The sequence below is a fragment of the Quercus suber genome, unplaced genomic scaffold, assembly GCF_002906115.3.
Source record: "Quercus suber isolate HL8 unplaced genomic scaffold, Cork oak 2.0 scaffold_193, whole genome shotgun sequence".
Lineage (NCBI taxonomy): Eukaryota > Viridiplantae > Streptophyta > Magnoliopsida > Fagales > Fagaceae > Quercus > Quercus suber.
In genome coordinates, this window is record NW_027069651.1 from 867,015 (window position 1) to 889,190 (window position 22,176).

The following is a 22,176-nucleotide window of genomic DNA, read 5'->3' on the forward strand; positions in this document are numbered from 1 at the left end:
CAAGCCTTATAAGCGTAAGCATGAGACGAGGGAGTTATTTTCGATGTGGGATAGTCAATAAAGCCAAAGGCTACAAGGGACACACTTGGTCTGTAGCTAAAAAGGCACCCACAGTAAAATAAATTGGCAAAAATAATTTTTGCCAAATAGACACTTACTAAAAAAAATAGAATAATTAGAAAAGTTTTACCTTTTTGGTACTATTCATAGGTCTCACTGCACTATTCATCTAACTTTTACCTTTATTTACAATACTTTCAGCAAAAAAATTTCAGTTTCAGCTAAATAAGAGTTTGTTTGGGATTCGCTTATTTTGCTGAAACTGAAAACTTTTAATAAAAATACTATAAATAAAGGTAAAAGTTAGTTGATATAGTATAATATGACCCATGAATAGTACTGTAGGGGTTGTGTTTGAGCACTTTTCTTAAGGAATAGGTGAACTCTAGCCTAATAGGCCCAATATAATAAATTTATAGAGAATGGGCTGGAGAATTTGGTCTTGGTAAGTATAGCAACAATTGAAGGTGGTTTAAAAAACAATTGAGTAAAATGAATCTTAACTAGGGCAAGCAATTTAGGCCTCGGCACAAGTTTGAGGAGCTTCCACTTGGTATTTCTTAAGTTATAATATCAATGGTTACAGAGCTAATACAGATTGCTATAGTATTTTCTTTTCCTAAAAGCTCTTTTTTCTCTCTGGGAAAGTCTTCGATCCCCCTTTCTCAGAGCTTCCTCCTTCTTTTATACTACTTTCCTCCTCCATTCCCATCATACACGTGCAACTTAAATATACTGTTGTTGATCTTTGTCACATCAACCTTCTTCCCAAAGCTCCTAGGTAGTAGCTATAAGTCTAAAAAGCCACTGCTCAGGCATCACTTCTATATTTAATGCGGCCAGAGTATTAGTTGTGGAGCATTTAATGTGGAGGCTGCAGCTTTTCCTGGAATTGCTCTACCGCTATGCTACTGTACACTTGCTTGCAGTACTTGTTCCTTCATCAAGGGCACTTCGGAAGATTATTTTTGTTGACGAGTATCACTACATCAGCCTGGACTTTGCCCGGCCGAGGACAGGATTGTCCTTGGCACTGTTTCCTTGGCGGTCGTGATTTCCCTCTTCTTCCTCGCATATGACTATGGGCCTTGTCATGGGCTTCAAGCCCAGTATTGAAGATGGATGTGCGACATTAGGCTTTATAACCCCACAATAGCCCCTCAAAATTCTGCTGCCTACACCCTCAGATAGGGAGGAGAATTTTGGTGCCCTCGGAGATACTGTTGGCTTATCACGTCCTGTCTTTTGCTAACAACAGTGCCCTTTTAATTGCCCAAGGTGCGTTCCTGACGCTTTGGCATTTGGGGCACATCTGCATTAAATTCCTACAGCGGCCTGTCTCCCCTATGATCTACGGTGTGATGGCAATCAAACGGTGGAGAGGGTTTTTTCAACTCACGAGCGGGAAAACTCCCGCTGCCAATTAGTCATGGGTATAAATACCTGTTTAAATTAACTTGCTCAAATTACTTTTGCATTCAAGAGCTCCTGTGCACATACATTGAACTTGTCAGAACTTCTCACTCACTCATATACCTTCAAAAGCCTGTCCAAGAATACCTTCCTTATCCTTTTAAGTTCTTCCCAACCTTACAGATTTTTCTTTACTTTGTCTTTTCTGTATCTTTCTCCCTGTACCTCTTCTTTTTCCAAACTTCTCTAGTTTCTTTAGATTTTTCCTGGGGATGGGTAGATTTAAGGCTTTAGTAGAGTCCGAGGAAGGGATGGAGAAATTTAAGGTTGACTACAGGATCCAACCCAACGTGGGTTTGAGATATTGTAAGGAGGGTGAGTGGCATTTTCGGAGGGAAGAAGGTGAGGTAGCGATACCTATGATCGCCTTTATAGAAGGGGGCGTGAGGATCCCTTTAGGGCTAGTGATGAGGGACTACCTTAGGTTCGTTAGGTTAGCCCCTACTCAGTGCATCCCAAACATCTTCAGAATACTAGGGTGTGTAGACGCTTTAAACGAAAAAATGGGGTTGCAGTTGACCCAACACGATGTGAATTGGGTCTACAGCTTTCATTATCTGAAGGGGAAGGGGTATTACTTAAAGACAAGGAAGCCTGAAAATCAGGCTCATACAATGTCTCCTAGAGTCTAGCAAGGGGCTAGACAAAGACTTCCTACTTGTGTTTGGGGAATGGCATGATGGCATCCCTTGTCCAGTGGAAGAGGGGTAACCAGGTAGGGTCCTAGGGGTAGGACTAGGATTCGTTTATTGCCTTGCCTCGACTTATGTTGTTAGGCCGTTAACATTCTGTTTTTCATGGTTTTGCAAATAGGTGTGCTCTTGAGCCACACTTAAGCCTGGTGAACAAGGAGAGTTTAGATAAAATTCTTCAAGTTGAGGTGTTCATAAACGAAGACGACGGCCAACTTTGTGTGGCCCATTTGATATTGGGATATACACCAATATCCAGTGCTTTCCAAGCGCCGAAGTGCGTCATCAAGGCTCACGATCCACACCTTTAGAGGATTAGTGTAGCTGTTGAGGGATTCCTTCTCCCCGAAGATGCTTTAGTTCCAAAGGGTGTGCCTTTGGTGGGCTCTTCTTCCTCTCGCCCTTAAATCAAGGAAGAAGAAGGAGAAGTAGAGAGAAAGGAAGGGGAAATTATTGAGTTGGTTTCATCCGAGGATGAATTTGAAGCCTTCAACTGAGCCTTGTCTCTTGAGGACCCTTTTGGTGATATCGGCGAGGCACCTTTCAAAGAAGATATGGGAATACAGAGGGAGTAGGAATCAAGCTTGCTGGACTTGATAGAGTCCCAGCGGGGAAGAGAGGCACAAGAGAGGACCATTCGAGGCAAATCTCCTTCCTCCGCTCAGAGCCAACTTCCCTCCGCCATGTCCAAACTCCCTCCTCCTCCCCCTAAGTCGAACCTGTTGCTGAGGCCTGAGCCCTCCGACCCCAAACAAAAAAGAGAGTCAAAGGGGAAAGAGGTGGTGGAGGCTGAGAGAACTCGTCCCACACAGGAGAAGGAGACCTAGCGAGCTGCCAAGTAGCAAAAGGTGGGGCACGGGGCGCTTGAGAGGGGGGTCAATCCTCCGCCCAAGTCTCAGGCTTGGCTCCCAGCCTTAATGTTTGGTGGGGTTCCTTTGATGGATAATGCTTCCATCAGAGATTTTTAGGGGGGACTAGTAGCCACGTAGCTGATGCCTTGGAGAGGGCTCTGCTACTGCCCTCGAACATGGCCGAGCTGTGGAATTTTAGGAGGTAGGAGATCTTCCTTAGCCTCAAGAGGTATTTGGGGATGGTAAGGTTTTTGACTTAATTATCCTTTGTCTTCTATTTTGATTGAACTTTGTTTCCTGTTTAACTTTTGTTCTCTTCTTTAGTCTATACAAGCCATATTCAAGGCAGAGGAGATGGCCAACAGAAGCAGCAAGTAACTTGAAGACGAAAAGAATAGGCATGTTGCAGCTGTACAAAGCTTTAACATCGCTGATTAGTCTATCAAGGACTTGAGGAGCAAGCTACAGGACGAAGAAAGGACAAGGAAGAGTGCGAATGCAGCTCTAAAGGGTTTTACAAAACAGGCCGAAGATCAGAGGCAAAAACTTTGCAAGGCCGAGGAGCAACTAACAACTGCCAAAGGACAAATTGAGTCCTTGAAGAAGAAATTAGAAAATGCAGAAAAGGCTAAGGCCTCTTTGGAGAAAGCCAAGGATAAGGCGGTGAGAGCTAGGGCGAAGGCGAAGAAGGCCAAACAGAGTGTTGAAGAGGTCAAAAAGCGGGCCAAACAGGAGGCTTACTATCTGGGGGTGGCTGAGACCAAGGCCAAACTCAGATCGCAAGTGCCTGGGCTGTGCAGACTCTACTGTTCTCAAGTTTGGTTCGAAGCCCTCAATCAAGTTGGGGTTGAGGCTTCGTCTGAATTGAGGAGAGTGGAGAATGTGTACTACCCCTTTACTCTTCGCGAATCTACTTCAGCTTGCTCCGAAGCTGACACCACCCTCGTAGTGGCGGAGGCGGGCCAAAATAGTGCCAAGGATGCTCCTACTTCTGTTAAAAAACCTGCCAAGGAGGTTGAGCCTTCTGGGGTGCTTAAAAAAGAGAAAGGCACAAGCCAGGGTGTACCCTAGGGAGTGATGAAGCCTGCTGCTGATCCCCAAGCTCCCCCAGCCGAGAAGGAGTCCTTCAAGAAAGTGGAGTCAACCTCCGAACCTCTCAAGCTCGCCCCTCTGAGCCAAAACTCTGAAGCCCCTGATACAGCCTCCTAGCAGCCTTCCAAGGACAAGCTGACTATCAAGTTGAAGAAATAGGCTTTTTTTTTTTTTTTTTTTAGTTGGGTTATTGTAATGAAACTGCATTCCATAATGAAATGTGTACGTTTCTTGGAATGATGTGGCCCTTTGGTTATGTGATTTGTACTCTCACCAATGTTTAAATGATCCCAGTAGTGTGACACATCTTTTGCTGGACGGACGATCAAAACATACTAAACCCGTAATGTAAATATCAACTTAAGTTTTAACTGGTAACTGAGTAATTCTAGTAAGGCAATTTGCCACAAAAGAATTTAAGTTTGCGATGTAAATCTCGCAGTATTCGTAAGGACAAAACACCAACTTTTAGGTTCATTACAATATTGACTATAGTTAAAAGCATTATAATACGAACTATAAGGAATAAAGTAAGCTCAGTGTACCTTGAAATGCTTTAAGTGATGCTCATGGAGCTAGGTTCCATTTTGGGCTCTGTTGATGGCTTAGCTGAACGTCTCAAGCAGTTAATCTCCACAGGTTTGAGGTTCGAGGACCCATGCAAGACCTTGGTTCTGTTTAACACTTAGTTAATTGCTGAAAGCTATTAGTTTCCCCAAGGCTTGTGGTCCGAGGACCCATGTAGGACTTTGGTTCTGTCTAACACTTAATTAATTGTTGAAAGTCATTAGTTTCCCCAAGGCTTGTGGTCTGAGGATTTATGCAAGACATTGGTTCTGTGTAACACTTAAATAACTGCTGAAAGGTATTAGTTTCCCTAAGGTTTGAGGCTCGAGGACCCATGCAAGACCTTGGTTCTGTCTAACACTTAATTAATTGCTGGAAGGTACTAGTTTCCCTGAGGTTTGAGGTCCGAGGACCCATGCAAGACCTTGGTTATATCTAACACTTAAATAATTGCTGGAAGGTATTAGTTTCCCTGAGGTTTGAGGTTCGAGGACTCATGCAAGACTTTGGTTCTGTCTAACACTTAATTAATTGTTGGAAGGTATTAGTTTCCCCAAGGCTTGTGGTTCGAGGACCCATGCAAAACCTTGGTTCTGTCTAACACTTATTTAATTGTTGGAAGGTATTAGTTTCCCCAAGACTTGTGGTCCGAGGACCCATGCAAGACCTTGGTTCTGTCTAACACTTAATTAAGGACCCATGTAAGACCTTGGTTCTGTCTAACACTTAATTAATTGTTGGAAGGTATTAGTTTCCCCGAGGTTTGAGGTCCGAGGACCCATGCAAGACCTTGGTTCTGTCTAACACTTAAATAATTGTTGAACTATATGATACGTAATTAAAGTAAGTCAGAGTATAAACGAAGTTACTTTCATTAATAATAATAATGCCTTCTTAGGTTATTTACATTCCATGGGCGAAGTACATCTTTTTCGTCTAGGTCTTCCAAATAATATGCCCTTATTCTTGCCACCGAAGTGATGCGATATGGTCCTTCCCAATTGGGGCCCAACTTTCCCCAGTCTGGGTTCTTGATACTACCCAAAACTTTTCTCAACACTAAGTCCCTTGGTGCTAGTGGCCATAGTTTTACGTTGGTATCATATCCTTGTTTGAGTTTCTGATGGTAGTAAGCTAACTGGAGCATCGCCTCTTCTCTTTTTTCTTCGATTAAATCTAAACTCTCTTTTAGCAGTTCGTCGTTATTACTCGGAGTGAAAGTGCTTGTTCTCAGCATTGGAAAGCTAGTTTCTACAGGGATGACAACCTCTACCCCTGTAAGTCATGGAAAAGGGGGTTTCTCCTGTTGATCGACGTGGGGTAGTCCGATATGTCCACAGAACGTGCGGCAGTGCTTCCACCCATCTTCCCTTCACATCAACCAGTCTCTTTCTCAGTCAATTAACTATGACCTTGTTGACAACTTCTGCCTGCCCATTTCCTTGAGGATAGGCCAGAGTGAAGTACCTGTTCGTAATGCGCAGTATCTCCTGAAGGCCTTGCTGTCGAATTGAAGGTTGTTGTTTGAGATGAGGGTATGGGGAATCCCAAATCGAGTAACGATGTTCTTCTAAATGAACCTCTTAGCATCCACGTTTCTGATGTTAGCCAAAGGCTCAGTTTCGACCCATTTGGTGAAATAATCTGTGCCGACCAGGAGGTACCTCTTATTCCCTGCTGCTTTAGGAAATAGGCCTATAATATTTAAGCCCCACTGAGCAAACGGCCATGGGCTGGAGATAGGATTAAGGATCCCTTCGGGCTGGTGGATGTTTGGAGCGAACCTTTGGCATTGATCACATTTCTTGACATATTCTTGGGCTTCCTCCTGCATTCTCGGCCCCTAATATCCTTGTGTGAGGGGTCTATGAGACAGGGACCTTCCTTTTGTGTGGCTCCTATAAATTCTTTCATGCAGCTCCTCGAGCAATAACTCTAACACTTCAGGGTGTATGCATAGCAAATACAGCCTAGAATAGGAGCGCTTGTACAACCTATGATCCTGAGGAGCTTTTCTCCATATTTTCTTGGCTTCTGATTTATCCTCATGTAGTGTATCGTCCTTGAGGAAACTTACTATGGTATCCATCCAGCTTGGGCCCATGCTGATCTGCTAGATTTGAACCATGTCCACCTTGTCCCCTTTTGCACTGTGCAAGTCTTCAATAAGGATGATTCGAGGTAAATCCTGGGTCGAGGAGGTGGCAAGGGTGGCCAGCGAATTGGTGTGCGTGTTTCCACTCCTAGAGACGTGTGACAAGTCGAAGAATTCAAAGTCCGATTGCAGACGCCTGACCTGACTCAGGTATTCTTGCATCCTCACATTTCTGGCCTCCAGCTCCCCTTTCACTTGGCCCACAACCAATCTTGAGTCCGAGAATACTTCTACTGCCTGTCCTCCTATTTTCTGTACCATGGACATTCCCTATAGCAGAACTTCATATTCGGCTTCATTGTTTGTGGCCGAGAATCCTACTCTCAATGATTTCTCAATGGTAACCTCTTTAGGAGATATTAGGACCAGCCCCATGCCGGATCCCTTTATATTCGCTGCGCCATCGACATACACTTTCCAGCGTGAGGGACCTTGCGCAGAGATTGTGCCAACCAATTTTTCATCCATGTTTTGCTCCCCTTCTACCACTTCTATCGGTGGTTCGACAAATTCGGCTATCAAATCAGCTAGGACCTAACCCTTGATAGAGGTCCGGGGTATGTATTTAATGTCAAAAGCTGCTAGAATTGTGTTCCACATGGCAATTCTTCCCGTGTAATCAGTACTTCGGAGTACGGACTTGAGTGGAAGCTGAGTTAGAACAATAACTGTGTGTGCTTGGAAGTAATGAGGGAGCTTTCGCATGGCATGCACTATTGCTAAAATCACCTTCTCTAGTGGCAAATGGCATGCACTATTGCTAAAATCACCTTCCCCAGTAATGATTTACTTACATAATATACTAGTCGTTGGATGCCTCCATCAACTCGTATCAACACCAAGCTTACCGCATGAGGGGCCACCACAATGTAGGCGAACAAAACCTCGTCAGCTGCAGGGCTGGACATGATGGGTGGTCGAGATAGATATTCCTTAAGTTGTTTGAAGGCCAGAATGCAGTCCTTGGACCACTCAAATCCTTTCCACTTGTTTACCAAGAGGTAGAATGGTCGGCACCTGTCCGCAGATCTAGAAATAAACCAATTCAATGCTACGATCATTCTAGTGTGTTTCTGAACTTCTTTAGGATTCTGAGGAGGTTGTAGGTTGTGGATTGTTTTTATTTGATCTGGGCTTACTTCAATTCCCCTGTGAGTTATCATGTAGCCCAAATACTTGCCTGACCCTACACCAAATGAGCACTTAGAGGCATTAAAGCATAGTTGGTGTTTTCTTAAGATGCCAAAAATGATCCCGAGGTCTCCCACGTGTTCGGACGCCACTTTACTTTTTACCACCATATCATCTATGTAAACTTCATCTCTCTTGCCTAGCTGCGATTCCAACATTTTAGTCATCATCCTTTGGTAAGTTGACCCTGCATTTTTCAACCCGAAGGGCATCACCTTGTAGTGGTAGTTTACAACAGGAGTCACGAATGTAGTTTTTTCTTGATCACCGAAGGCCAGTGGTATTTGATGATAGCCTTGGAAAGCATCTAAGAAGCTCATCCGAGAATGGCCTACAGTTGCATCCACTAGCTGGTCTATTCGAGACATGGGGAATGGGTCTTTTGGACATGCCTTGTTTAAGACTGTGAAGTCTATGCAAACTCGCCATTTCCCACTCTTCTTCTTTACAAACACAGTGTTAGCTAACCATTCAGGGTAGAAAACCTCCTTGATAGCCCCCACTTGCTTGAGCTTCCTCACCTCGTCCCTGACAGCGTCGACATGTTCTCTGGATAGGGGCCGAGGTGGTTGTTTTTTAGGAATGGCTGATGAATTTACGTTTAAATGGTGGCATATGAAGTTTGGATCAATCCTAGGGGCATCGTAAGTATCCCATGCGAACACATCAATGTTTTTTCTGAGGAACAATATTAATCATTCTTTTTCCCAAGGAGGCAGTTGAGACCTCACCTGAAAGAACTTCTTCGGGTTGTCGCCAATGGTCACTTTCTCTAGACTCTCGTATTTTGCATCCTCGGCTGGTGCATTAATAATCGACGCTGGGTTCTTTAATTGTTATGCGCTCTCTTCAACAGGGGATGAAGGTTCAATTCTGTGCCAATGTGAGATAGCTGCTACCAGGCACTCTCTTGCTATGGCCTAGCAACCTCGAATTTCCAGAACTTGGCCCTCGGAAGGGAATTTCACCTTCTGATGCAGGGTAGAGGCAACGGCTTCCAGGGTGTGAAGCCAAGGTTTGGCCACAATAGCAGTGTAGGGGGAGTAAGTTTCCACTACAATGAAGTTGACCTCCACTATCTCTAGGCTAGTTTGCACAAGTAATCTAATCTGGCCCTTAGGCATGACTATCTTCCCATCAAAACTCATCAAAGTGGAGCTGTAGGGCGTCAAATCTTCTGCCTTTAGCCCCAGCCCCTTATAGAGGTCGGGGTACATAATCTTAGCTCCACTACCATCGTTTACCATTACCCTTTTCACGTCGTAGCCTCCAATCTGAAGAGTGATTACTAGTGCATCGTTATAGGGTTGGAGGGTTTCAATTTTATCTGCATCGGAGAAACTCAAGACCGGATGGGGGTATGACTTGTGTCTTTTTTACTCCGGGCCATAGTCATCGGTGGGCAGTCGAGCTACAAACATCACCCTGGAAGGAAATGAGCCCGTCCTCCCTGGAGCTGCAAAGATTACGCTTATCGTTCCTACGGGTGGTCTTAAAGAAGTATCTTTCCGAGGCTCTTGGTTTGCCTGGCCTTGATAGCCACTAGAAGGGTGTAAAAGGTGCCTCAATTTCCCTTCTCGAACCAACTAATCCAGGTGGCTCTAGAGGTTCCTGTAGTCCTTCGTGGTGTGACTGTGATCCTGGTGGTACTGACAGTACAAGCTCTGATTGCACTTCATTGAGTCTCCAGCCATCTTGTTAGGTCGCCTGAAAAATGGCTCATGCTTGATTTTCTCCAAAACCTGATGTACTGGTTCCCTGAATATGGCACTGACCATCTGCGCATTGGTCGATCCAGACTGTCCTACAAAATCCCTCCTTGGACGGTCATTATTGTATCGGTCTGACTTGAAATCCCTGTTCTTTTGAGGGATAACCTTCTCTTTCCCTTTCCCTTGTAGCTGGTCTTCTTCCACTCTTTTGTATTTGTCAATCCGGTCCATAAGCTAACGTACATTGGTGACAGGCTTGCTAGTCAAATATTTCCTCAAGCCATGGTCAGTTGGGAGATTGCTTTTGAAAGTGCTGATGGTGAAGTCATCAAAGTTACCGTCCATCTCGTTGTACATTTCCCAATATCTGTCTGAATGCCTTTAGAGTTTCTCCCTCATGCATGGACAATGACAATAGCGAGCTCAAAGGCCATGGGGCCCTGCTGTTTGTAATGAAGCGAAAGCCAAAGGACTGGGTGAGTTGCTTACAGGAATCTATGGAGTTAGTTTTCAAGCCATTGAACCACCTCATCGCTATTGGTCCTAGGCTGGAGGGGAAAACGTTGCATATCAGAGCTTCGTTCTTGGAGTGGACGGCCATTCTTTGATTAAACTGGCTAACATGCTCTACGGGGTCCATTTAACCATTATAAACGATGAATATAGGCTGATGGAACTGCGGAGGTAGCCTAGCCCCTTCTATCTTGTGTGTAAAGAACGATTTAGAGATTTGATCCAGAGCTTTGCTCATGGCATCACTACCCAGGCCCCTGCTAGATGGGCCTTTTTGTTTTTGTCTTTGATGGTGTTCGTCTTCGTAGGAGAAGGTCTAGCTTGGGGGAGTTCGTGATCTTTGCCTGAACTGTTGTCCCCCTCCTCATTAAAGGATATGTCAGAATTGGGAGGAGATCGCCTCCGCTGTGCATGTCACAGTTTCCTTTTCAGGTCATTTATCTCCTGTTGCAAGGCTTGATTATTGTTTGATCTTTGGTGCATGCGAATGCCCATTTGGGAGTGGCTTTTGCTCATTTGGGTAGTATGCACACTCCCATCTCAATTATTTTCGTTCTTCTGATTTTGTTCATGTTCAAGACCAGGAAAATTACCCTACAGCTGAGATCCTATGGGTTCAGTCTGTTGGGGAACTCCCTGGCGTGGGTTAGCCTGGTGTGGACTTGATCCTACCATCTCTAACTATTGCACTCACAAAAGCACAAATTCTTCCCACAGATAGTGCCAATTGTAGGGGCTGGGTTTTAGCACTTTCCTTAAGGAATAGGTGAACTCTAGCCCAATAAGCCCAATACAATAAATTTATAGAGAATGGGCTGGAGAATTTGGTCTTGGTAAGTATAGCAACAATTGAAGGTGGTTTAAAGAACGATTAAGTAAAATGAATCTTAACTAGGGCAAGCAATTCAGTCCTCGGTGCAAGTTTGAGGAGCTTCCACATGATATTTCTTAAGTTATAATATCAATGGTTACAGAGCTAATATAGATTGCTACAGTGTTTTCTTTTCCTAACAGCTCTTTTTTCTCTGGGAAAGTCTTCAATCCCCCTTTCTCAGAGCTTCCTCCTCCTTTTATACTACTTTCCTCCTCCATCCCCATCATACACATGCAACTTAGATATACTATTGTTGATCTTTGTCACATCAACCTTCTTCCCAAAGCTCCTAGGTAGTAACTGTAAGTCTAAAAAGCCACTGCTTAGGCATCACTTCTACATTTAATGCTGCAAGAGTATTAGTAGTTGTGGAGCATTTAATGTGGAGGTTGCAGCTTTTCTTGGAATTGCTTTACCGCCATGCTACTATACGCTTGCTTGCAGTACTTGTTCCTTCATCAGGGGCACTTTAGAAGATTATTTTTGTTGGTGAGTATCACTACATCAGCCTCGGCTTTGCCAGGCCAAGGACAATCCTGTCCTCGGCACTATTTCCTTGGCGGCCGTGATTTCCCTTGTCTTCCTTGCATATGACTATGGGCCTCGTCATGGGCTTCAGGCCCAGTATTGAAGGTGGATGCGTGACATTGGGCTTTATGACCCCACAAGTACCAAAAAGTGCAGTGGGACCCTTCATAGGTCCCACTGTACTATTCAACTAACTTTTACTTTTATTTACAGTACTTTCAACAAAAAAATTTCAGTTTTAGCTAAATAAGGGTCTGTTTGAGATCCGCTTATTTTGCTGAAATTGAAAACTTTTTGCTAAAAGTACTGTAGATAAAGGTTAAAGTTAGTTGATATAGTACAATCAAGGTTTTGAGCCTAGCATGAAAGCCAACCTAAAGCCAAGTAAGAATAGGATTACAAAGTGATACAATATTTGACAAGTCTGGTTGTGACTTGTCATAATTTGTTCAATAAGTCTGGTTCGCCATGTAGCCGACATTACGATGTAATTCAAGGCAACTCACTAAAGTAGCTTTAGAAGATTTTTTCAGAGTAATTAGTAAGAAACTTAAATTATATAATATTTATTATCTAATAAAGAGATAACTTGAATATATCAACATTTCAAATAAAAAAATGTAAATACATGAAATATTACAATTTCTTTCTATTATCAAAGAGAGAGAGAGAAAAAAAAAAGGACTAATAAGAGATAAAGTCAAAACTGATAAGACTGATATGAAAGTAATAAAGGGAGAAAGAGTTTGAAATAATAATAGAGAGAAGAAAAGAGGACCGGGGGGGGGGGGAGGGGGGGGGGGGGAGTGAGAGAGATGATATTTTATACAATTACGAATTGAGTTTCTAAAGAAAGCAAAATTGTTGTGACATTAAAGCTTAAGAGGACAAAACTGCTGGCACTTCCATATAGAACTTATGACAACAGTATTTCTCTTAATACTATTTTTTAAGCAAAAATAAACTTCGAAATTATTTTTATGTAATCAATTAAAAGAATTACAAATTTGAATGATTAAGATTTGTTGCTTTTGTCTTTTAATAAGCTTTTTGTTGAATCATTTGTTCACTGGTTGTTTGGTCTAGTATTGTTTTTGTTTGGGTTATTTTTGTTGCTATTTGGGCTAATTTTTATTGTTGTTATTTAAGCTTTTATTTTAAGGGATTAAGGGTTATATTTGGGGAGTGAGAATTATTTTTGGAATAATGTTACATTTATAATATTTTTATAATAATTTTCATGCGATAAACTGTTATTGGTGGGTAAAAAAGCGATTTTAGTATTTGTCTCAAATTAGAATTAGTAACAACTTATCATATAGGATTTTTTGTGAAATCATTGTGAAAATATTATGGATGTAACATTACTCTTATTTTTGTTGAATTCAAATTTTCATGATTTTTAAGTCAAGGTGTTCAACATTTTGATTAGAGTAGTCAAAATGGATTAATTTAGTATATAATTTTTTTTAAAGTATATATATATATTTGTTTTGCAAGTCAAGGTACGTGGTCCTTTGATGACCTTGACTTAAAAACTGGAGCCGCCCTTGCCAACTCAACTACCAATTGAGATCTCATACAATTGGAAAAAAATATCTAATTCAAGGGCTGATATTAAAAGTGATTTTTTAACTTTTCAATCTCGATCAGCTATCAGTTCCCTATTGCATAGGGCTATTGCATCAAATCCATATTAGAGAGAGAGAGAGAGAGAGAGAGAGAGAAGAAGAATAAGAAGAAGAAGAATATGCATTAGTTTGACATAAGTTTATTCGGCCTTTTATTTTATATTATTTTTTAAAAAATTGGGTAAAAGTATACTTGTAATAATGACAATAACATCACGTAAGTTAGCTTTTCGTTGGTTTTGTAACATCAAGGAATCTCTCTTTTACGTCTTAGGAATGGGACGTAGTCCAAACTTTTGAAGATTCAAAAGCAAAAACAAAAATTATTGAACGTTAAGTGCCCTACTCTTTAAATTGTAGAGGTCCCTTAACATTTAACAAGAATGTCTGGTATATCAAACTTTTGTGGGGTCTTTTTGGTATCGACAGTTGTCCTTGCATCACGTAAGCAGACTTTCTGCACTTTGCAAGTAGAGCTCGATCGTGGAATAGCTAGTCGGCAGAGCAAACAATAGTATAAAATAAAAGGCCATATACAATAAAGCTCAAGGTGACTTCCTCGTCTGCTATCACTCTTTATCCTTCATTCCTTGGACAATTACAACTGTTGTTCAGGTCTGCAAATGCTGCTGCAATTTTGTGGGGTCTTTTGGTATCGACTGTTGTCCTTGCTTCGTTGATATTCTGTTTTTTTTTTTTTTTTGAAAGGTGAAAGATTTGGAATTAAACCAAATAAGAGTCATTACAGATCAGTCTGCACAGCAGTGCAGAAACTAAACATTACAATAGATCAGATTGAAGGAAAGTAGCTACAACAGGAGGCGTAACTCCTTTCTAAAGGCAATGAGAACCAGATCTTCTAGCGTGTTGAGCTAACTCATGAGCCCCCGAATTAAAGTTTCTGCTTAAATGCTTAAAGAAGCAAGATTCAAAGGACTCACAAGTTTGAAGGATTCTCTGAATGATGTGTCCGAAGCTGCTACCAGTGGCTTTTTCTTGAATTGCTTGCATTACATTTGAAGAATCTGATTCAACAATAACCTGAGGAAGCTAAAGCTCTTGAGCCAAAAGCACACCTTGCTCTACAGCCATGATCTCCGTAAGCTCAGCAGGGAAGCAAGCTTGAAGAGGCTTGCAAAGGGCAGCCACCACTTGACCCAAACTATCTCTAATGACAACACCAATACTTGAGGAGCAATCTGATTCTGATGATGCCCCATCAACATTGATTTTATGAATTAACTCTAGGGGGAGGGAGAGTCCAGCTGGATGGGGGAGCTCTAGCTTGGTTAAAATCCCATGTGGCTGAACAAACAAAGTCATCAATACTGTTTTTAGCCAGCTGCCACACCTGCATAGGAGGCAGCCCACTACCTTCATGAACCAACCTATTTTTGTTGAACCAGACAGCCCAAGCAATAGCAAAGAAAATTTCTAAATCTTGGAATGTTGCATGGGAGAGAATATAAAGTATAGAGTCAAGGAAGGACTTCTTGATACCATGGGTGCTTAAAGGGTTCTCAGACCAAAGACTCCAAACTGAAGATGAGAAAGCACAGTCAAGAAGAGCATGGTCCAAATTTTCAGCTTCATTTCCACACACCGGGCAGCTTTTAGTTTGTAATATCCCCCTGCTATAGATTGCCTCCATAGTAGGGAGGCCATTAACACATGCTCTCCAAGCGAAGATTTTGATTTTGGCTGAGAGATTAAGATGCCAAAGCTTCTTCCAAATTGGCTTGCAAGGATCACCATTAGAGCACTCCTCACCCACCATAGAGTTCAACAGGTTAAGGGCTATGTGGTAGGCACTTTTGACAGTGAAGACTCCACGGCAATTTCCCAACCAAATAATTTTATCTTCAGGGAGGTCGTGGCTTAAGGGTATCTTCAGGATTGTGTCTGCTTCAAAGGGGAGGAAGGTAGCCCTTACTAAGTTCACTCTCCACCACTTTGTCGTTGGATCAATGAGAGAAGAGACCATTGGGAAATGCGGGGGTGTTATTTGGAGGAGAGATAGCCTTATAAGTAGATGGGGTTGGTAGCCATATGTCGTCCCAAATATGGATTAACTTCTCGTTACCAACTCTCCATCGAGTTCCCCTTCTTATTACTTCAAGGCTACTGTGGATGTTTCTCCAAGAGTATGAAGGCGAGTTACCAAGCTTTGCATTTAGAATATCCCCAGTAGGAAAGTATCTGGATTTGAGAACTCTTGCCATAAGAGATTGAGGATTTTGGAGGATTCGCCAAAGTTGCTTTGCTAGCATTGCTTTGTTGAAGGCTTGCAAATTTCTGAAACCCATACCACCACAAGCTTTCTATTTACACATTATTTTCCAACTAACCCAGCACATTTTAGTTTCATGCTGCCTTTGGCCCCACCAGAAGCTCCTCATCATGCTCTCAATCTCTTCACATAAGCTTTGGAGAAGGAGGAAGCAGCCCATTGTGTACGTAGGAGTTGCTTGTGCTATTGCTTTGATGAGGATTTCTTTCCCACCCATAAATAATAGTTTGCCCTTCCAGCCAGCAAGCTTCTACCCAATTTTTTCTTTTAGAATAGCAAACACCTGCTTTTTTGATCTCCCAATGAAGGATGGGAGGCCCAGATACCTTGTGTGTCTAGTATCTTGCATTGGGCCTAAAGTAGCTAAGATCTCATCTTTGGTTTCTTGTGTTGTGTTGGGGCTGAAGAAAATTGAAGATTTGTCAGTATTAATTTTTTGACCCGAGGCTTCCTCATACTTTTGAAGGATGTGCTTCAATTCTCGGTTTTCCTCCACACTAGCCCTGCAGAAAAGAATACTGTCATCCGCCAAGAGAAGGTGGGTGACCCTCGGACAGCCCCTACAGATAGATATGCCTGTCAAACCTTGGTTTCTGGCTGCCCTATTAATGAGAGCAGAGAGCCCCTCAGTACAAATTAGGAAGAGAGTAGGGGAGAAGGGGTCCCCTTGCCTAAGTCCCCGGGTAGGAATAATGTTTCCACAAGCCACCCCGTTTACAATGATTGAGTAAGAAATCGAAGAGATGCACCTCATTACAAGGTTTATCCATTTTGTGCTGAAACCCAACTTTTCCATGACCCCTTTTATGAAGCACCACTCAACCTTGTCAAAAGCCTTACTTATATCAAGTTTGGTAATAAAGTCTTCTATTCATACAAATAAAAATAAAAAATTTGCACATATATTTAGAATTGGTTGAAGCTTAGAAAGGTATTTGTCGTGTGAAGCATGAAATCAATGAGTTATACCCCTAGGCACAATTAGGTCCTGTCAACGATTGAACCAGGATTTATACCTTGGAGGAGCCAAAGCTTAAAACCAAAAAAAAAAAAAAAAATTATGAAAATAAAGACTAACATCTATTTTATATTCAACTAAATACCACATACAAAATAAATATTTTTTAAACATTTCATACTATAAAACACATTAACAAAGTATAACATACAAAATAAGTGTTTTTTATTTTGTGCGCAATTTTTGTTTAGTCCATATTTTTTTTTTTTTTTGTTTTTGTTTTTGTAGTTAAAGGGGTATAAATTTTATTTATTTATTTATTTTCTTGTAGGTCAATATCTAAATATTTTAAAGGAAGAGAGACAAATATATATGTATATATATTTAACAAAAGGAAGTGTTAACAAGTGTATGCAATCAAACAAAATTATATAATTAAATTGAATTCATCTTTATCTCTCAATACCTCAATATAATAGTTACAAATATTACAATTATCAAAACTAAATATAAAATAAAATAATAGAACATGAAGAGATTCAGCTGTAAAAGTAAAACACAAATGGTTACAAAACGTATACGCCGGTAAACCATTGCACAACCACAATGGTGAGAGATGGAAAAGTGGAATGATAGAAAATGGTGGGAGGGTGGAAAATGAGAGGATAGAAAATATTTTAATTTTTTTTTTTTTTTTGGGTTTGGTTGGAAGTGAAAAAGTGAAGGAATGGAAAAAGCGTGTTTGTTTAAATTTACTCACATACCCTTGTTAAAAAATGATGTCTAATGAAAAAAAAAAGTGATAAAAAAAAATCACCCAAATTTATTATATATAAAAAAAAAAAATCATGTCTAGAAAAAAAAAAAAACCAGAGGCAACTTACGGACCAAAGGCACAACGTACAGACCAGACTTTGGCAAAGTTTTCTTCATTTACCAGAGGCAACGTACAGACTACCAAAAAAAGAAAAAATTTGAAGCAATGTACTGGACAAGTCCATGTGCAAGTGCGTGCATTTCCATTATTTATCTATCAAACTCACTCCTTTTAGTTTTCTTTCTATTTTGGTGAGAAACTTTTTGATAGACCAGGAAAGAAATCACCTGGGCTTCACCATCATTTTCCTTTCTCCCCCTTCCAACCAAACACTTTCTAAAAAGTTTTTTCTCCTTATTTCTTTTTTTCACCCTCTTTTAAATCCATTCTACCAAACACACCCTAAACATAACTTGGTTAACAAAACACTTTACACATAAAATAAAATAGTTGAAAAAATAGTATCATCAAAACTATGTAAAAAAAAAAAGAAAAAAAAAAGATCTGTTTAGTAATGTTATTCTAATAATGTTGTTTAAATTTTTTAAAAATACATGTAATAAAAAAATATTATAAAAATACGTGTTATATTGATTGAACAACCAAAACCATTATTTAAATACCCTGCCACACATCTCATAATATCATCAAAACAAGTGCAAGCAGGCTGTAAAGCGCAAACCAATTACGCAATTGGCAAAGTCTGACATGTACTAGTCAATGAAGTAAAGCTAAGCAAGGCCCACTTCATAAATTCATTTGGGACCCTTAAACGTACGTCCAAATTCAATAATTATATGATTGATATTTTTTTTTCTTGAAGCAATTATCTGATAATATTATATCATAGTTTGTGATTCAAATGCAGAGCACGTGGAATACATACTCAGCGGAGCAGACGATGGCAAGGGTTCTTCCTTACATTGCCTTTATTGTGTTCTTGTTAGTTTTGAGCGCGGCAGCACAAGCAGGGCTAGGGCGAACTCCTGATAATGAAGGTAAGGATGTCTTTCCACTTCTTTCTATTTGTAATTCTGTATATGTCTTCATCACTTCAATTCATTCTATTACAAACTGGTGGAAAAATGGATATATAACTAGGGTATAAAATTACCATTTCTATTAAAAGGGATATATAACTGGTGTATAAAATTTAATACTCAAATTTCAAAACATGAGTAAATTTAAGGAAAAACTATTCACAATTGATGCATAATTTAAGATAAAAAGTGCTCAAAGGTCAAAAGTCATCATTTAATATTTCAAATGTTGAAACTTTAGATGTCGGCACTCCTAAAAAGACTCGAAGATGAGAATTGAAGAAATCATATATTGCTTCCTTTAGAGCAATTACATCAGTTTGTCCATAAATTTTTCTATTTTGTACATCTAAAATCTACTTTTTCTATTTTACACCCTTATTTTTACAAAACACTCACATCAGTTTGTCTATTGTACACATTTATTCAAAGAAAATATTCATTTCTTTACCCACACAGCCATCGACCCACACCCACAATCCACACCGGTATCACACCGGAATCCACACAACCCATCGGCAGAAAACCAGAAAAACAAACCCAGCAAAATGGATCAAAACCCACACCGGAATCGATGCCTCGCCTTGAGCAAAATGGATCAAAATGGTATCACACCGGAATCGATGCCTCACCTTGAGCAACAAGATCGACGCCTCCGGTGGCGATGGCGAGAATGAGAAACAAGATTGACGCCTCCAAAGGCAGGTGGTGGCGATGGTGATGGCGATGGCGAGAGACATTCAACCCCATTCAACCTGAAACCCACTGATCAAGCCCATTCAACCAGAAAACAACGAGAAACAAAGGAAGAAAGAGCAATCGGCAATGATGGTGATCGGCGGCGATGGCGATTGACGGAAGTTGGAGGAAGAAAGATTGATGAGAGGAAGAAAGATTGATCAGATGAGAGAAAGAAAGAGTTGTGTGCGCCTGAAAGATAAAGGGAGCTGAGAGTTAGGTACAGAAAAGAGAGAGGAAAAATGGTTAAAAAATTATATGCACAAGCTACAGTACTCGTGCATATTTGCACGGGTACTATAGCAACTTGCATTTATACACAAGTTTGCACGGGCTGATGTGGGAGATTTTTTGCTCATATTGTGTAAAATGAGCACCTTTTTCCATTTTGCACAATTTTACATCAACTGATGTAATTGCTCTTAGAAAGTTATATTTGCATTGATAGAGTTAGGGCATTTTGATAATGTTATTCTACTTATTAAAGTTTTATAAAAATTCGTATAAATAAAAAAGTGTTATGAAAATATGTATTGTCTAAATACTCCTATCAAACCTCTCCTAGCTTTTTAAAAAACTTAGTTTATCCATTTTACTATCTCACTTTACAAAATAATTACTATCAATAATTTTATTTTAACATTTACAAAATTAAAATAATATAAGTAATATAATAAAATAATATTCTCCTAAAATAAACCACAGCTAGCAATGGAAACCACCACACAGCCACAACCATAGCCGTGAAAAACCCAACAACCCCATATTGCAAACTGATCGATAACCCACCACAGCAACCCAATCAACAATCCACCAACCCAACCATTGACATTGCCATAACCAAAACCCACACCACACATTCAACACAACCCAACGACACAAACCTACACCACCACTAAAACCACCAATCCAAAAAAACCCAACCAGACAAACCCGAAACCCACCATGAACTCTGGGGCGTGGTAATCGTGATTGGTTTGTCTTGGGGCTTGGGTCGGTGATGGAGGCAAAGATGGGTCGGCTTAGGTCTTAGGTCAACGGCGAGTGGAGGAAGAAAGATTGGTCAGAGCTAGGTGGGGGAGATGGAGGAATGGGGCCTGGTGGGCAAGAGTGGAGGAAGAGAGAAAAAATTAAAGGGGAATGGGTGAGACTATGTTTGTGAACTAAAGAGAATGAGTGGACCTGGAAGAGAAAAAAAAAAAAGAAAAGAGAGATTAGAAAGGAAAGAAAAAGAAACTGTTTTTTTAATGAGAAGACAAATAAAATAGATTATTTTGCTTTAACATTTGAGTTGCAATACACAGCAATAGATGGCTGTGCACGGTAACTCAAGAGTTAAAAGTTTTACATATAACTTCATTGATGCAGCACAATTTTTGTAGTTTATGGTGCTAAAAATAGCATTTTAGCAATTTAAAACCACTAAATACTAATGCTTAGAGCACTCTTATCAGGTGTGCCAAATGCCAAATATTTGGCATTTGGCTTTGGCACACCAAACACCAAGAACCAACCCTCATCAGTTGTTCCAAATCTCAAAAAAATTGACACATATCTACAGTACCGTCTCAAATATGAGACGATACGGACATCAATGCCAAACATTGTTTGGCTTATTTTATTCGTTTTTTTTTTCTCTCTCTCTCTCTCTCTTCATTTATGACTCTTTCTGCTCTCTCTTTCTTTTTTTCTTCTTTCTTTCTCCACCTCACTTCATCTTCTCAATTTCACCTCTCTTCCTTTTTTTTTTCTTCTTCTTTCTTTCTCTAGAACCCCCAACCCCTCCCTTTTTCTTTCTTTTTTTTCCCCTTTTTTCTTTTCTGTCACTTTCTCTTTGCGCCTTCTCTATCTCTCTTTGTTTTTTTTTTCCTTGTCACTCTCCCTTTTTGGCTTTTTTTTTTTTTTTTGGCCTCCCTATCACTCTCACAGCCCACTGCCATGGAGTTCAGCCTCATCACTGAGGCGGTTGTCGTGGAGCGTATTCTGATCTCCCTCTTAGTTTTCTTTTCTTTTTTTTTCTTTTTTCCTTCAGTTGTGGATTCCATGTGATTGTGATTATGGGTTGTGCTTGGGTATGGTGGTGGCCGGCTATGCTATGTATGGTGGGGTTTTATTGAAGATTTTGAGTTTTTTTTTTTTTTTTTTCCCTCATTTGTTGTGGTTTTTGGATTTGGAATTTGTTGGAGGATTTGGTGATTGTGGTTGTAGTTTGTGGCGGTGGTTGTAACGGTGGTTGTTGTTGTGGCGATGGTTGTAGCGGTGGTTGTTGGTTCTTGGTTGGTGGTGACTGCCACTAGGCTCTGTGATTGTATATTGCTGGGTTTTAAGTAAATATATTATTTTAGTGTGTAGTAAATATTATTTTAATGTATAGAATTGAAGAATAGAACATGTGATAAATGGTATGTTGTAAAATGATGTGCTAAAATGATAAAGTAGGTTTTTGGTGTATCAAAATGACATTTTTAATGAGAGAGCTGATGAGAATGCTCTAATATCCTATTAATCAAGAATTATGTCATTTTTTTTTCTTTTTAAAAAATTATAAATAAAAATAACCTTAAGAATTTTGTTACATTTAGCTTGGCCCCTAGAAAAAATTACTTTCTCTGCCACTAAAGAGAGCCCTAGTGACCTCCATTAATCATCATAGCCAGACTTTTGTTTTGTATCCTCCATTTATCTATATTTTAGTCAGATCCAAGATCCTCCTCTCACCACAATTGCCAGCCACTTTATTAGCTCATCCAACTATAGTGATGACGACTAGATCTAATATTTTTGTACAAAATAATCTTCGTGATTTCAATTTCATTCTATGGGGATGTGCATATTTCTTCTGCATTTGATTTTCGAGTTTTGCTTTTGTTAAGTGTGATCCATAATACAAAACATGCTATTTTCTCAAATAAAAAAAAATATTAACACTAATAAGAAAAACTAAAGAAAATTTTATTTTCATATATGATAAAAAAAAATTAAAAAAAAAAAAAA

At 40.2% G+C, this 22,176-nt stretch overlaps 1 protein-coding gene across 1 annotated transcript; it reads right to left on the reverse strand.

Annotated features, from left to right (window-relative positions):
- Window positions 1–14,389: 14,389 nt before the first annotated feature.
- Window positions 14,390–15,323, reverse strand: LOC111996510 (uncharacterized). The gene is made up of 2 exons (XM_024028496.1): window positions 14,691–15,323; window positions 14,390–14,644 (listed from the first exon to the last, which is right to left on the reverse strand). Exons 1-2 carry the CDS (start codon window positions 15,321–15,323, stop codon window positions 14,390–14,392), a joined length of 888 nt encoding a protein of 295 aa, XP_023884264.1.
- Between the last annotated feature and the right edge of the window lie 6,853 nt (window positions 15,324–22,176).